Source organism: Phalacrocorax carbo, chromosome 2 (assembly GCF_963921805.1).
Source record: "Phalacrocorax carbo chromosome 2, bPhaCar2.1, whole genome shotgun sequence".
In the NCBI taxonomy this organism is placed as follows: Eukaryota; Metazoa; Chordata; class Aves; order Suliformes; family Phalacrocoracidae; genus Phalacrocorax; species Phalacrocorax carbo.
The window spans coordinates 76766784-76780217 of NC_087514.1; the positions used below are offsets into that span (position 1 = coordinate 76766784).

Sequence of the window (13434 nt, forward strand, 5' to 3'; positions counted from 1 at the left end):
TCATCAGCCAAATCCCAAGCATTTTTGGAGAGGCTTTTGAAAGACTCAAGGCTCAAACAAAAATACATTTGATGGAAAAGGAGAAAAAGCCCTGTTGAGCTTGCTGCTCACTGCATTAACTTCCTTCGATGAAGTTTTTTTCATTTATGTTTTCAACAGTCCCAAAACAGAGCAAGTATGAATCCGCAGACTTCTCAGGATTTCTCTCTCTCTGGAACATAACTCAGAGCTCAGGCCTATTTCTAAATTTTACTTCAAGAATCTTGGATCAAATGAAAGAGTGAATTTTGTAAATAATTTGCAAAGAGTTAAATCCATCCAGAACTCCTCATTTCAACAGAGAAATGTAAATAAGAGCCTACTGCTAGAAAGGCAGACTAATTTCACCTGTGATTTTTGCCTCTTGTAATGTTTTCTTTTATTGCAATACTTACCACATAGCAGAGCAGTCAAAATTCACTAGGAGCCATTTGTGAGGATTAAAGTTAAATGAGTCTGCAAACTGAGAACGGATAAAGAAAAAACAGAGTTATGAAGGAGAAAAGGGTCCGCGTGCTGATGACACAACTTTGTCAAATTGTCTGAGTGCACCTTGACTACGAACGAATTCCTGAACTGGGGCTTTATAGATAATGTTCGTGCTGGCGTCACCTTACTTAGCTACTGCTGAAGTCCAGTCTTCACTTATCTGGGAGGTGGGATTCAGGTTAGGCGGGCAGCTGGGCTATTGGCGTTACCAACATTCTGAGCAATTGCTAGCAATTGTACTTTTTAGGTAGGCGTGTTATGGAAAAGCAGATCTCTCAGTGTAAACAAAAAAACCACCTGCACACTCAGGGACATCCACTGTGGTTCCTATCCCAGTTTCAAAAACAATTCACTAAGCTTTCTACTTCCAAGCATATTAAACATACACACACAAAATCGATACATAGAGACAAATGCTATGTTTAGTTTAGCATCTGCACATCACGTTCATCCATAAAATTACAACTGACCGGGAAATTACTTTTTTTTTACTGCCAGAGTACTTTATTTTTACGTTTTTTTTCATCTAATTCAGAAGGAAAACCAATGCAGAATAAGCATTTACAGCCTCCGTAATGTAATAGAGTGCAGAGGGATTTGTAGTGTAAACTGCAGTGCAGCGGACTCAGAGATTCTAGAAGCGCCATTACTGCTGGATGCATAAGAAACACACAGATTCGATGGCAGAGCAAGGTTTTAGCAGGCTGCTACAGAAGAAACGCTTGATTCACCTCTACGCCGTTTAAAAGGTGCCTGAATTCAGGGCAGATGAATGCACTCCCAGCATAGGCTGCATCAATATGCATCCAGATATTTTCCTTATTACCTAAAAATAAAAAGTAATTGAAGGGGAAAAAAATTAAACAGCAGATTAAAAAGCCCTATTAATTTGCATGATGCCAAGTGCCTGAGAGGTTTTTCTTTGATGTTGTTGTTTTCCCAATTCAAAATTAAATTAAGGGATTAAATGTTGCTTCCATCTGGCTTTCCGTTAATGCGTAAAGATGTCTGCACAACACACTCTTCTTCCTCCCCACCTCTACTGGAACAGAGTCCTTACGTGTCTAGCTTTATCCTACCAATATTAAGCAGCATAAAATATGAAATTATTTTCATTTAAGAACCATTATAAAATACACTCTAAAAAGATGTATCTAGAGAGGTAGTTATCATTTCTATGGTCATAAAACTATTTACTTGAGCAAGAGGGGCTAGGGTTTCAGCTGTGCTCCCCACTGCCAACTCACAAATCACAAACACACCGTTCCTAACAGTATTTTTTACAGATTGATATATGTGCACGCGCATGCTCTTGAACTATGGGCGGCAAACTATTTATTTCAAGGACGGAGACACTTATGCAAAGGCGAGCACTGAAAGGTTAAGAAAGTGCTGGGTTTGAGTAGTCACTGGACGGTTTCTGCAGAAATATGTAGCGTATGAGCCTCTCGTGTAATCTCTGTGATTTCGTATTCACACCCTGCTGTAGATCACCTGTATTAATGCACAGTGTTGGTAACAATTCTGGCCTGTGAGTTGATGACTGAAGCCCACATAACATCTTTACTCTGGTCACCAAATAACTCGGGTGGGTACTTCCACCTACAGAGGTATATCCGTTCAGATCGGCAACTGGGCGCCAAGTTCACGCTGGAATTTGCATTCTTGTGAGCTACGCTTTCTTTTTGCACAGATGTCTGGAAAAAGCTAATAAAATATTATTCATAGCAGCCATGACTTGGGCTTATTTGGAAGCATGTTCAGAGTTCAACTGATTAGGTATGCTTGGTTTGAGACACTGCCTTTATTTCGTGGGACTACTGCTCACGTGTGTCAAGAAGAAAATTCACCTGCACGCAGAAAAGCCGGCACGAGACTTATGATTTGAGTAGTGCACAGTCCTTCTGCTGGTCTCTGCTGCACAAGCAGGAGATCATTGAGAGCAACTGGTGAAACACACGATTAGTTGCTACACCTACAAGTGCTGGTGTCACCAGTTTACTAGGTCAGGTTGTCGGAATAACCTGAGCAGCAAAATAATCTCCTGCTGCTAAGCAGACTACTAGAAACATTTTTAGAAAGGAGGATTGGGAGAATCTGAGTCTCTGGGGCTTGTGTGGAAGGACACCACACAACAGGCCACAGGACACCTCACAGAGCAAGTCACCACCTTACAAACCCCAAATGTTTTAGGCTCCCCCGAACACGTTAACAGAACATCAAACCTAGCAGTTTTTCTATGAGGCTGCTTCCAGTTGCTGCCCAACGCCCTGGAAATGCCTCAGCACGATTTAAACTGTTTTCTGCAATTTTAGAAAGGAGCAGAAAAGACTTACATATAGGACCCAGCTCTAAGAGTTTGTCAAAGGAGCAGCAAGGTGTGGTTCCAAGTGTTGCACAGAACTGCGGAGCCAAAAACACAAAGGCAAAAAAATTAGGTATTACAGCAAAGAAAATTATCAAATGAAAGAACTGTCTGCAAAGGCCACAGCAATCAGAGCAAGTAGATGATATAGGGCAAAATGAATTGATTTTAGCCAATGCCTATCCTGCAGTGGAACTTTTGAGAATCTACTTTTTTTAATGCTCCCATAAGTGTCCCTTGAGACAGATGCAATCAAATGCTAATCAAATGTTAATATAAAACTGACTGATAAGTAATGTAATATAGTCACAGTATTCTATTAAAGCTAAGTTTTATATATTGTCTGTGTGTTCCACATGCTTATCATATGGCCCCATACTAACCTCACATTGCAATTATCATCAGAATCATTTCCAGTTTATGGTACGTAAGCAGGCTCTGAACTTGAGCAACTTAAAGGTACTGGAGTTCCTGTTGACAGAATGGATCATCAAACGTGGCTGCCTGGATTAAAGGGCCACAGCTCGGTAAGAGGGACTTGTACATCGCCCTAGACATTCGTACATGTCTCAAGAAGGCTTCTTCCAAATGGGAATCTGTGGTCAGGAGCTAAGCGTTACTTTCTACTGAAAAGGTGGCTCCTCTGTCAGCCTAATTCTGATTTATTGTTTCCCAAGTGAGTCTGGATACAAAGAGCCTGCTTCTTAATATCCTGCAGATCATCCTTCAGAAGAGCCATTTCAGCTAGAATCCAAGAGGCTTCGCGCTGGGCCTTTGTTCAGCTGCCAGGCGATCGTGTTAGAGCGGCTTTATGCTGGATGAGGTTGTTGAAGTGTATTGTGCTATATACATGCCAGCTCCAATGTATCAGTGTTGATTTATGAAAGGCAGCACAGAGCTCACAGGCCACTTGCACACGTTCAAGTGAACTAGGCTGGGATGCAGCAGGCCCTACGTCTGAATTCAGCAGTGCTGAACTAAGTGGTCTCCACATTTGAGCATCCTGGTCAACACTGATTCAAGGTAGAGGCCTGTCTCGAGCTGGAAGCACAGGGCCCAACTGAGAAAGGCATTTACACGCACGCTTAACCACCGGCTTAGTGTTTATAGTTCAGGAAATGGACATGATTTCGGCACATGCTTTAAAGCTGCCCCTTCACTGGTGGCCAGATGAAGGGGTGCATATCGCCCACACTTGGAAATTGTTCCTCTCTAAATCGTGGCAACTTTACTGCCAGAACACCTGAGACGGGCAAGTGCTTTGTGTGTGCAGTCTGCTTGCTTTGCTCTATGAAACTGTCTCTGTTTCAACTTCTGCAAAAGTATTTTGAAAGAGGCAAATTAACACACGTCTGCGCTCAGAAATAAGAAAAGGAAAGAGGCGTAGAGGTCTGGGCGCACTAGCTGGCAATAGCCTTCACTGAACAAAATGATATACACATTGCTAGTGCTAAAAGGTATTGATGGTGGATAGGAATTCAAAGACTTGTTTTAAAGACAATGCCCCTCCCAAAACAGGCAGACTGCGACGTCCTATGTATGTGAAAAGCAAACCTATAATTACCAGATTGCTGTAATGAGAGAACCTGCTTCGCATCAAGTAACACGCCCCTGACTCTCCACTCCCCTCTACAATCAAAGCACTTCTGTCAAGTCCGGTAAAATGATTCCTCATTTATTCATTAAATCATGGCTATAAGGCACTGTATTTTGCTTGTAGTTTTAGTCCCCTACAAAACTTCTTTTTTGCTGATAAGGGAGACTGCATCAGCTTGGATGTAACCAAGATCCCTTCATTAGGAACAATCCCTCTGCTGTCACACGTCTCTTCAGGCAGAATTTCTTCCGTTAAACTTTTTGCTTTGATGTTGAATCGCTCCCATTTGTGAAGGATCAGCGAATACAGGGAGACAAGGAATAAAGTGGCATAAGGTGTCTCCTTGGCACTGTGCTTATCTGTGTCACCACAGCAAAATACAATAGCACCAAATTACTCAAGAACAGAAGAAACAGACAGGCTTTTGAAACCTGCAAGCCAGAAAGGGAGCACTGAAAGACAGTGCATGGACTGCTGCTCCACGTGATAGAGTTAATAGACATTTAAGTCATATTAGCCCTCTTCAAAATGTTACCACATGAAAGAAAGGAAAAAGTCATTGTCAGGCGTGACTTTTCTGAAAAATAGCAACATATTATGACTCTCTTACAAAATCCCATTTCTGAAGTCCTTGGTTTCTAAAATAGGGTTTTTTTCCATCAAAATTTTCGTGAGTGGAGGCCAGTACAAACATATTATTGGTAGCATATCATACCCCTTTAGAGATCTATACAAGTCATGGTCTGTATCAAGTTTTGTAAAGGCATAATGGCTGGAAATGAGCCAAAGATGTTGTTGATGATGTGCTTTTGCTGGACTGCTGCGGAAGCAGGAATCTCTGGACAGGAAAATGGGCGGGTTACAAGAAATGATGACACCTTAGAACTTCCACAGCCAGATTAGCTCACCTGTTAGAGATAAGTCACATGCTCACAAATACCCGCCTGGCAATGTCTGACCTTCCTGCTATTTGGGGTATGTGATGGAGGTAGATTTCTTTGCTAAAGTAGTGCAGAGGAGAAACTATTTTTTCTTGAAAATACTCAAGTTTGAGATACCATCCTTTAATTTATTGCCTTTAACTTGAACTTGGTTTATGTGCAAGTAAGTTAGAACCTGAAAAACCTCTGTCAAAGAGGCGGTTCAGGTGTTAGGCGATTATAACCTTGCAGGATTCCATGCAACTCCAAAATTCACTGCATTTATTCAACTGTCTAATATAACTTTAAGTCCTTTGAAAACATCAGGTTTTGCTGAGAATTGCAACCAGCTGCTCAAATGGGTTGCTCATACTGCACAGAAAGGTGTGTGAAGAACACTCATGGAGCCTGTCCTCATATTCTAGCTAGGCTGCCTATCGATCCCTCTCTTAGGGATGAGGTCACCTCTCATGACAGAAACAGCTTATCAGAAGCAACAAATCCACTGTTTACTTAAAATCCAGTACTCACAAAGAATGGGATAAGACCGGAAGCTTTGTCTTCATCCAGAACTTTCTTTAGGGCTGAACCACAAACACTAAATGTTTCATCTGAAGGAACACTTTTGATCTTCACACCACCAATTAATGCAGCCCTTTCCACTGATGAATGAGCCTACAAGGAAACGGGCAGGGTTAGGGTTTAAGACAGATACCTTTTACTGGAATGTAAGAACTTCATTTGAATTTGAAAACAAAAAGTCATTTCTTTCAAGTAAAGCAAGACTTGAGGTTGTGGGATTGTTGCTGGTACACAACAGATACGTACCTCTCCCGCTTTCATACAGATAGGCAGACAGACACACATACATACGCACACACACATGTACACAGAATACTCTAATAGAAACCCTGAAGTATTCTTGAAACCATTGCCATGGCGTCATTCAGACAAGAATTCAATTAACCCCAGCGAGAGCTTTAATTAACATGCCCACAACTAGGTAGGATCCATGAAGAGCTTTGGGATTTGGCTCCAAATCAACCAAAAGACATGCAGATGATCAGCTTGCCTGATAATGAGTCAGTTGCTCACCAGCATATCTTTATGGCATACAGCTTTGCTGAACCCTAAAAACATACACATCACGGTATGCTATAGACTGAGGTATTTCCTTACATTACCATTTCTTTTTAGATTACCTACTGAGCAAATGTGGTTCAATCGGCATTCATTTGGTAGGCAATTAAGGATCATTCCCAATATATTATTTCATTTATAAGCCATTGTATTTGAATTCCCCTTAAATAATATTTTTAGAACATAAAGTACATCTCAGTAAATGAAAACAAAGATATCACTAAGAAATTGTTACAAAATTCTGAAGTAGAATCCTGTAATAACTCTATTAAGAGTAAAAGGTATGTTTAGACACAAAATACTCTCCTTCTGAGTATGACTAAACAAAAAAAAAGTTCTTTTACCTTCCACCTTCTACAACTTCATTAATCGTCATTAATTTCAAAGAGAAAAATTTCTCACCTTTTTGTACCGTGACTATTCTCATTCATAGTCTCCATCCTACCCTTGTTGCTTCTTGCTAGTGCCTATGTCGTGGTTCAACCCCGGCCGGCAACTAAGCACCACACAGCCGCTCGCTCACGCCCCCCCGCAGCGGAATCGGGGAGAGAATCAGAAGAGTAAAGGTGAGAAAACTCATGGGTTGAGATAAAGACAGTTTAATAGGTAAAGGAAAAGCTGCGCATGCAAGCAAAGTAAAACAAGGAATTCATTCACTCCTTCCATGGGCAGGCAGGTGCTCAGCCATCCCCAGGAAAGAAAGGCTCCATCACGCGTAACGGTTACTTGGGAAGTCAAACGCCATCACTCTGAACATGCTCCACTTCCTTCTTCCCCCAGCTCCACATGCTGAGCATGACGTCATCTGGTGTGGGATATCCCTTGGGTCAGTTGGGGTCAGCTGTCCCGGCTGTGTCCCCTCCCAGCTTCTTGTGCACCCCAGCCTGCTCGCTGGTGGGGTGGGGTGAGGAGCAGAAAGGGCCTTGACTCTGTGCGAGCCCTGCTCAGTGGTAACTAAAACACCACCCTGAACTATCAACACTGTTTTCAGCACAAATCCAAACACAGCCCCATACCTGTTACTGTGAAGAAAATGAACTCTATCCCAGCCAAAACCAGCGCGGCCTACAAAAGCATTTACTAATTGTATTCTAACCACACGTAACCATGGAGAAGATTAAGCCAAAGCATAGGCTGAACAAGACCAGGTGAAGCTAAAGGTCTGCCTTGCACCTTCACATATCCCTGGAATGATGCATTTTCATGGCAGATTGACTATTAACTTGTATTTCAGCTGCGCCTCTTCTTAAAGTGCCCTGGCAAACTAATTAGGCACCAGGTTGAGAAAACTTAGAAGACTAGACCTGAAATAGAACTAACTGCTTTTGAAGTGAAAAACCATGTGTGTGCCATCGCAATGCCGTGCTTCATTCAAGGGTACAGTGGAAGGAGGTATTGCGGAACTCATTTACACAAGAATTGTAAATAAGCAAACTGTAATAATACACTGAGGCTGTTAGCCTGACAGAGCCTCACAAGTCCTTCCTCAAGTCTCCAAAACTGTAGTAAGGCTCTCTGATAACTACAGCCACTCACAGTCTTAAGCTTAAAATGTTACAACAAATCTTTAGTGACTTGCTGCTCCATGGCATTCCTAGTCCTCAGCAAAGGACTCAGGAATCTCCCGCCATCCTTGAGGAGAGCAACACAGCCAAATAAAGATGGAAAAAAAAAAAAAAGATTGGTGAAGAAAATGGCCTGAGAAAACTTGAGATTATCAAAAAACTGCCCTGACTTCTGTCCTGGTCCCAAACAGTCAGGTGTCTGCTATCAGGGGCAGCTGGATGCTCCTCTCAGCTCCCAGGTCTCACGTCCTCACTGAGGCAAGAGGAGCCTCAGCCAGCATAGCCCAGGCACTAAAACACTCAGGGATCCTCTTCCGGTGTCTCCAAACCCCCAAGTCGCTGTTGGGGAAAGCTTTGTTGCCAGTCCCGCTCTGTACTCATTAACACAAAGCAAAATGATTTCAGTGGGATAAAGATTTTCCCAAAATGCTGCACAGCTGAAATGGTCTCCCAAGAAGTGTGAGATCTGAGTTCAGCTTTCTGCTCTGGGTCTCCTTACCGGCCAACTCTCCACCTCCCTCCTAATGCTTTCTTGCAGTGTTGTGCTCTGTCAGCGCACGGTTTTCTCTCCCGCAGAGCGGCTTAGGCTTACTTTCTTTTGTGGATTATTGCCCAAGAGTCACACGGGTCTGTTCTTAATGCAGAAGGACCGGTGAGCTCTGCAACAATCTGCTTTGAAAGGTCGGCAATATCCCAAGGCAAATCCTTCTGTAAACGTAAGATCCTCTGACCTTCAGCAGGCAGGAGAGCCTGTCAGTCCTCATTTCAGGTCAGCCATTTACGCGGGACAAAAATGAAAACAAGTAGAAGGTTTTGTGCATCACAGGGTCAGAGTCTGAGCTCTGGGACTGGCGGCCTGCACCACACAGACCTTTGGGTCACAGGCAGAAGAAGGACTAATACCCTTTGTGCCTTCTGAACACAGTTATCTCTCCTCATATTTTCTTGTGCTGGAGGTCTTCTCACCCTACAGGTGCAGTCCCTCTTCCCACCAGCAAAGAGCCAGTGTACTTGCAACTTGTTCTCTGGTGCTTTTTAACATGCACTTAGTAGTAAATCAAGGTAAGCCTGAAACTGGCCATGTTATTCTGCAGCATCAGATATTACTTTAAACTAAACATCAAGTACTAAGGAAGCTCCTTCCATCTCGCTGACATTTAGATAAGAAAATGTCACCGCTATTGAGAGAAGCAACATTGCTTGGCCCTTCAGTAGGCTTAGCGTGTCAGAAAGGTCAGAGCAGCAGAGCTCACACGACTCAAATCTGCTTTCATTAACAGTAGAAGCCTCTCATGGTCCTGGCCTGCTGAGAATTCAGCCTAACTCCGTCTCCTAAATACCACTCACAGCCAGAAATCAAGGACTAAGTTTTCTGTTTCCTTAGAAGATTTCTTAGCTGTATTGATACATGGAGATTTTAGGAGTTTTTTCTTTTACAAAAATAATAATGTTTTCAGCTCCTTCAAGTACTGTGAGCAATTCGCTTCATATTCACGCACCAGGTTTGTCTGTGTGCATGCACCTGCACCCATGCCTGCATACAGGGGAGGATGAACGTGTGTTTGTTTGCGCATGCGTAGGTAGGAGGAAAAGAATGTGCGTGCACACGGACACTCAAGCCTGGAGGTAACAAAAACTGGTCTAGACTTAGGCAACACAACTGAAATTAACAACCCGTCTCAAGTACCTTGGTGTACTTCAAGTGAGTTCTTTCCGTAAAACAGCAATACTGTGCAACACTGACCTCTGGATATTTTTCTGTGTATTATGGCGGCACAGGCGAGATGCCAGCCCGCTTACGATGTACAATAAGATTTCAACAAGCAAAACCAGCTAGTCACCAATCCAAAGAGTTTACACTGAATTCAGCTGCCTGTTGAGATGGCTGAAACTGTTTAGGTAGAGACCCCACGTTTCCATGGTGTTGAGAGGTACCCACCTGATCGGAAGCATAGGCCACCAGCCTGCCCATGATGTCTGCTTCTGTTAGCTCAGGCTTTTCTGACTGCACCCGCCTGATAGATTTTGTTCTTGCAGCAAGCAGTGAAATCAGGGTGGCCTCGCTTGCACTTCCCTGTGGGACAAAGTGAAGGGAGGTTCAAAAGGGAGACAGTCCAGAAGAAGGAAAGCAGCATTTTCTTCTGGATGAATCTGCAAAGCTGTTACCAGACGCTGCATATGGGAAACGGCGCAACCTCTTGCTTTTTAAGAATATGTGTGACAGCAAGGCAGGAATCTCTACTGGGCCTTGGTCTCCTCCTTCCGGATGCCTCTGCCTGCTCTCTTTAATCCCCGTGCTCGTTCAGCTTAGGCACCGGCCTTGTAATCAGTGCTAGAAAGCTGGACTCACAGACGTAAATGCATGTGAAAAGGCTCTCGAACCAGGCACCAACCGCTTGCGAACCAGCAACAACGGCAGAGTAACTGTTGATTGCTGTTACTCTGGATTTCCGCCCATTTAGCTTCCATCAGAATCTGCCTGTCAACTCTCATTCCTGTCAAGCAACAGGCACAATCATGACGCTTACTTAATTTTTAGAGTTACCCTGGGCAAATCAGTTATTGTGGCTACGAGAGGAAGAACACTGAGAGAGCAAAAAGCTATGATTCGATACAGCTAACTGCATTACAAAGTATGAGTTATGTACGTTTTCTTCATCAGAAACAGGCAGAGGAAAGGAACAGTCACACACTGTTTCTAAATTGCCCTTTGACTCACAAAACATGAGTTTAAACGGTGCCTTGGATACTCCGTGACAACAAAGAGGGGAATTTTTTGCATCAATTGATCTGTAAATATCACAAGAGAGTACAAGCTCCCACAAATTCTTTAGATGGTTTCCCTCTAGAACAGGCAGATGAAGCATGCTCCAAACTGCTCCTGTAAACTATAAGTAACACTCTGTAAAGACATGTTTGTAAATTCCAATGGTTTTGGGGGTCCATACGCAAGACAGAGTTTTTAGGTACTTTCAAAGTTGAGCAATTGTCACGTGAATCTTCCTCTGCCGAAGCACTCATCGCTGCAAGGAGTACAGCTGCTTGTATTCGTAAGTATGTCTCGGAAATATCCCCAGTGTCAACAAGCTAATTTTGGAGTGCTGCTTCTTCTCCTGTGCCAAAAGTCTGTCCTCCCTCTGTGGAAGACCTGTGCATACTTACTAATTACAAGAAATGTTGAAGTGTTTGGGAAGTCTTCTTTCTGCCCTGGAGGTGGGCCTGATCCTACAGGCTTCATACACATGAATGATCCCCGTGAACTCAGACTTTCTCCTAATACTGAAGTTAGCTGAGCTATTTATGAGAGACAAAGCTGCCTTCTACACATGTCAACATCTCAACAGCGAGGGAATCCAGCAGCCTCATGAATGGAATAAGCAGGGAAAAGGACAGTCCCTAAACATTTACTAAAGGTATTGCCATGGCAAATGTAGTTTATCTGCCTCCCCGGTGGTGTGGGGTTTGAGGAACGTAGACCCCAGGGTCTGCATCAGAGCACAGGGACGAGCTGGAGACAGTTTTGTGCATTTCTTATAGCTGCTGCTGCTGCTGCATGCAGCGTTATGGCAACTGAGGGACATATTACGGACACAGAATGGTGTAGGAAAACAAATATCCCTCTTGGGTCAAGTAAAGCGGAACTTCCATGTGGAGGCTAGGGCCGAAGGAAATTCTGTCTGCTAATTACAGAGAACATAACTTGGCCACCTCCCCATTTACTCTTATTCTGCATATGGTCTGTAGCCAGATACTCAGAATGCTCATCGGAGTATCTGAACACGGAGAAATCATGCCTGTCTGTAGTTCCCAAAAGTCACGATGCAAGAGGGTGTGCACACAGTTATCTTCAACTTACACACAAAGAACTTTCCAGATCTGATTCATCTTACTTTATCGGTCTACAAAGTTAAATATATGAGACGAAATAGTTGTTTAGGTCCCCTAGTATTCAGTGGGGAGAGGGGAGCATATCCAGAAAGCAGTAATTCCATCTACTGTAGGCAAATATTCTGGACTGAGATAAATGGTTCCTCCAAAGGTACCTTCCTGGAGGTTCAGCTTTATCCGTTGATGAATCTCACACAGTGTAAGCAGTATATCATCTTCTAAAGAACCCTGCGTAATCAGAAGACCCGCATAATGGGCATATACTGTCAGACAGTGTTGCCTGAAATACCCTTTCCTGCCATTCACCAGATGAGGGTGCTTTTCATTTGTGCAAACCACTGCAGCTTATTGTGATGTCCGTGCAGTGTTTCAGGGAAGTTGTGTGTCCTCATAACGAAGCTGGGCAACAAAAAGCCTGTGTGTAAGGCCTAATTCCATCTCGCATCGGGCAAGCCACTGAAAACAACCTTCCTAAGCCTGGGTTCTTCAAAGCAAAGTTAGCTCTAGCACCCTTGCATTTAATAGGTGGCAAAAAATACTAAATACTACTTTCATTAAAATATATATTTAATGGGATACGTGAAAATCTTTCAAATATATGGGATGAAAATGGCGATTTTTTTTTTTTTTCCTATGATAAGGCCCTGTAAAACTGTTAGCATCTATCCAGGACATGTAACAAATATGCATATTGAAAAAATGCACACAAATATATCTGAAAGAAAATGGTTGTAGGAAATGTCAAAGGTTAAGGCATTAATTTGAGATCTGGACATTTAAGCCCCCACTATTCTGGAGACTGCCTGGCTGGGTGGGCAAACAAATGACTTAGGCTCAGGAATAGCCTCAGCCTTCTGAGGAGTGCCACAGACGTCCTGGCATCCCGGCTGTTCATCCAGGCTGGTGCGTGGTCGGTGTATGCAACAGTTCTTGTACGGATTTCCTTACACAGAAACAGGGATCAACAGCTGAATCTTGCCTCCTGATGTACAGCCAGGCCATAGCCTAAAGGCACCTGAATCCAGCTACCTGGAAATGCTTTTGAATGTCTCACGGTAGACACAGGCTTTTTCACATTGACTCAGTTTCCGTAAGTCACCTTTTTTATACAGAAGCTTACAATATTTGCAGAACCTGGTTTATAATGCTCTTCTGTTTACTTCACACCAAAGTATTGTGCTAAATATTTTTGAGGAAAAAAAAAAACCTTGGTTCTTGAACTCTTTGGCTAATTGACACGAAAGCTAGATCAGCAGTGTTCCTTGCCAGGCAAAATATAGGCTGAGGCTCATTTTGTTTCACCCTTAAAATACTTTTTCTTTCCAGAGCAAGAAACTCTTTAAAATTCAAAGCAGGTATACTTTTCAGCAGTGTATCCAGAATGAACAGCAGGATACAAGCCACAGGAAGAAAGTTGCTTTCTCACTTATT

The 13434-nt window shown here is 43.0% G+C and overlaps 1 protein-coding gene across 1 annotated transcript in view; it reads right to left on the reverse strand.

Annotated features, from left to right (window-relative positions):
* Window positions 1-13434, reverse strand: part of LOC135311969 (aromatic-L-amino-acid decarboxylase-like) — a 40708-nt gene that overhangs the window by 14936 nt on the left and 12338 nt on the right. Inside the window, 5 exon segments of the mRNA XM_064443324.1 lie at window positions 435-502; window positions 1260-1354; window positions 2865-2931; window positions 5942-6085; window positions 10055-10189. Coding sequence (XP_064299394.1) covers window positions 435-502; window positions 1260-1354; window positions 2865-2931; window positions 5942-6085; window positions 10055-10189 — 509 coding nt within the window.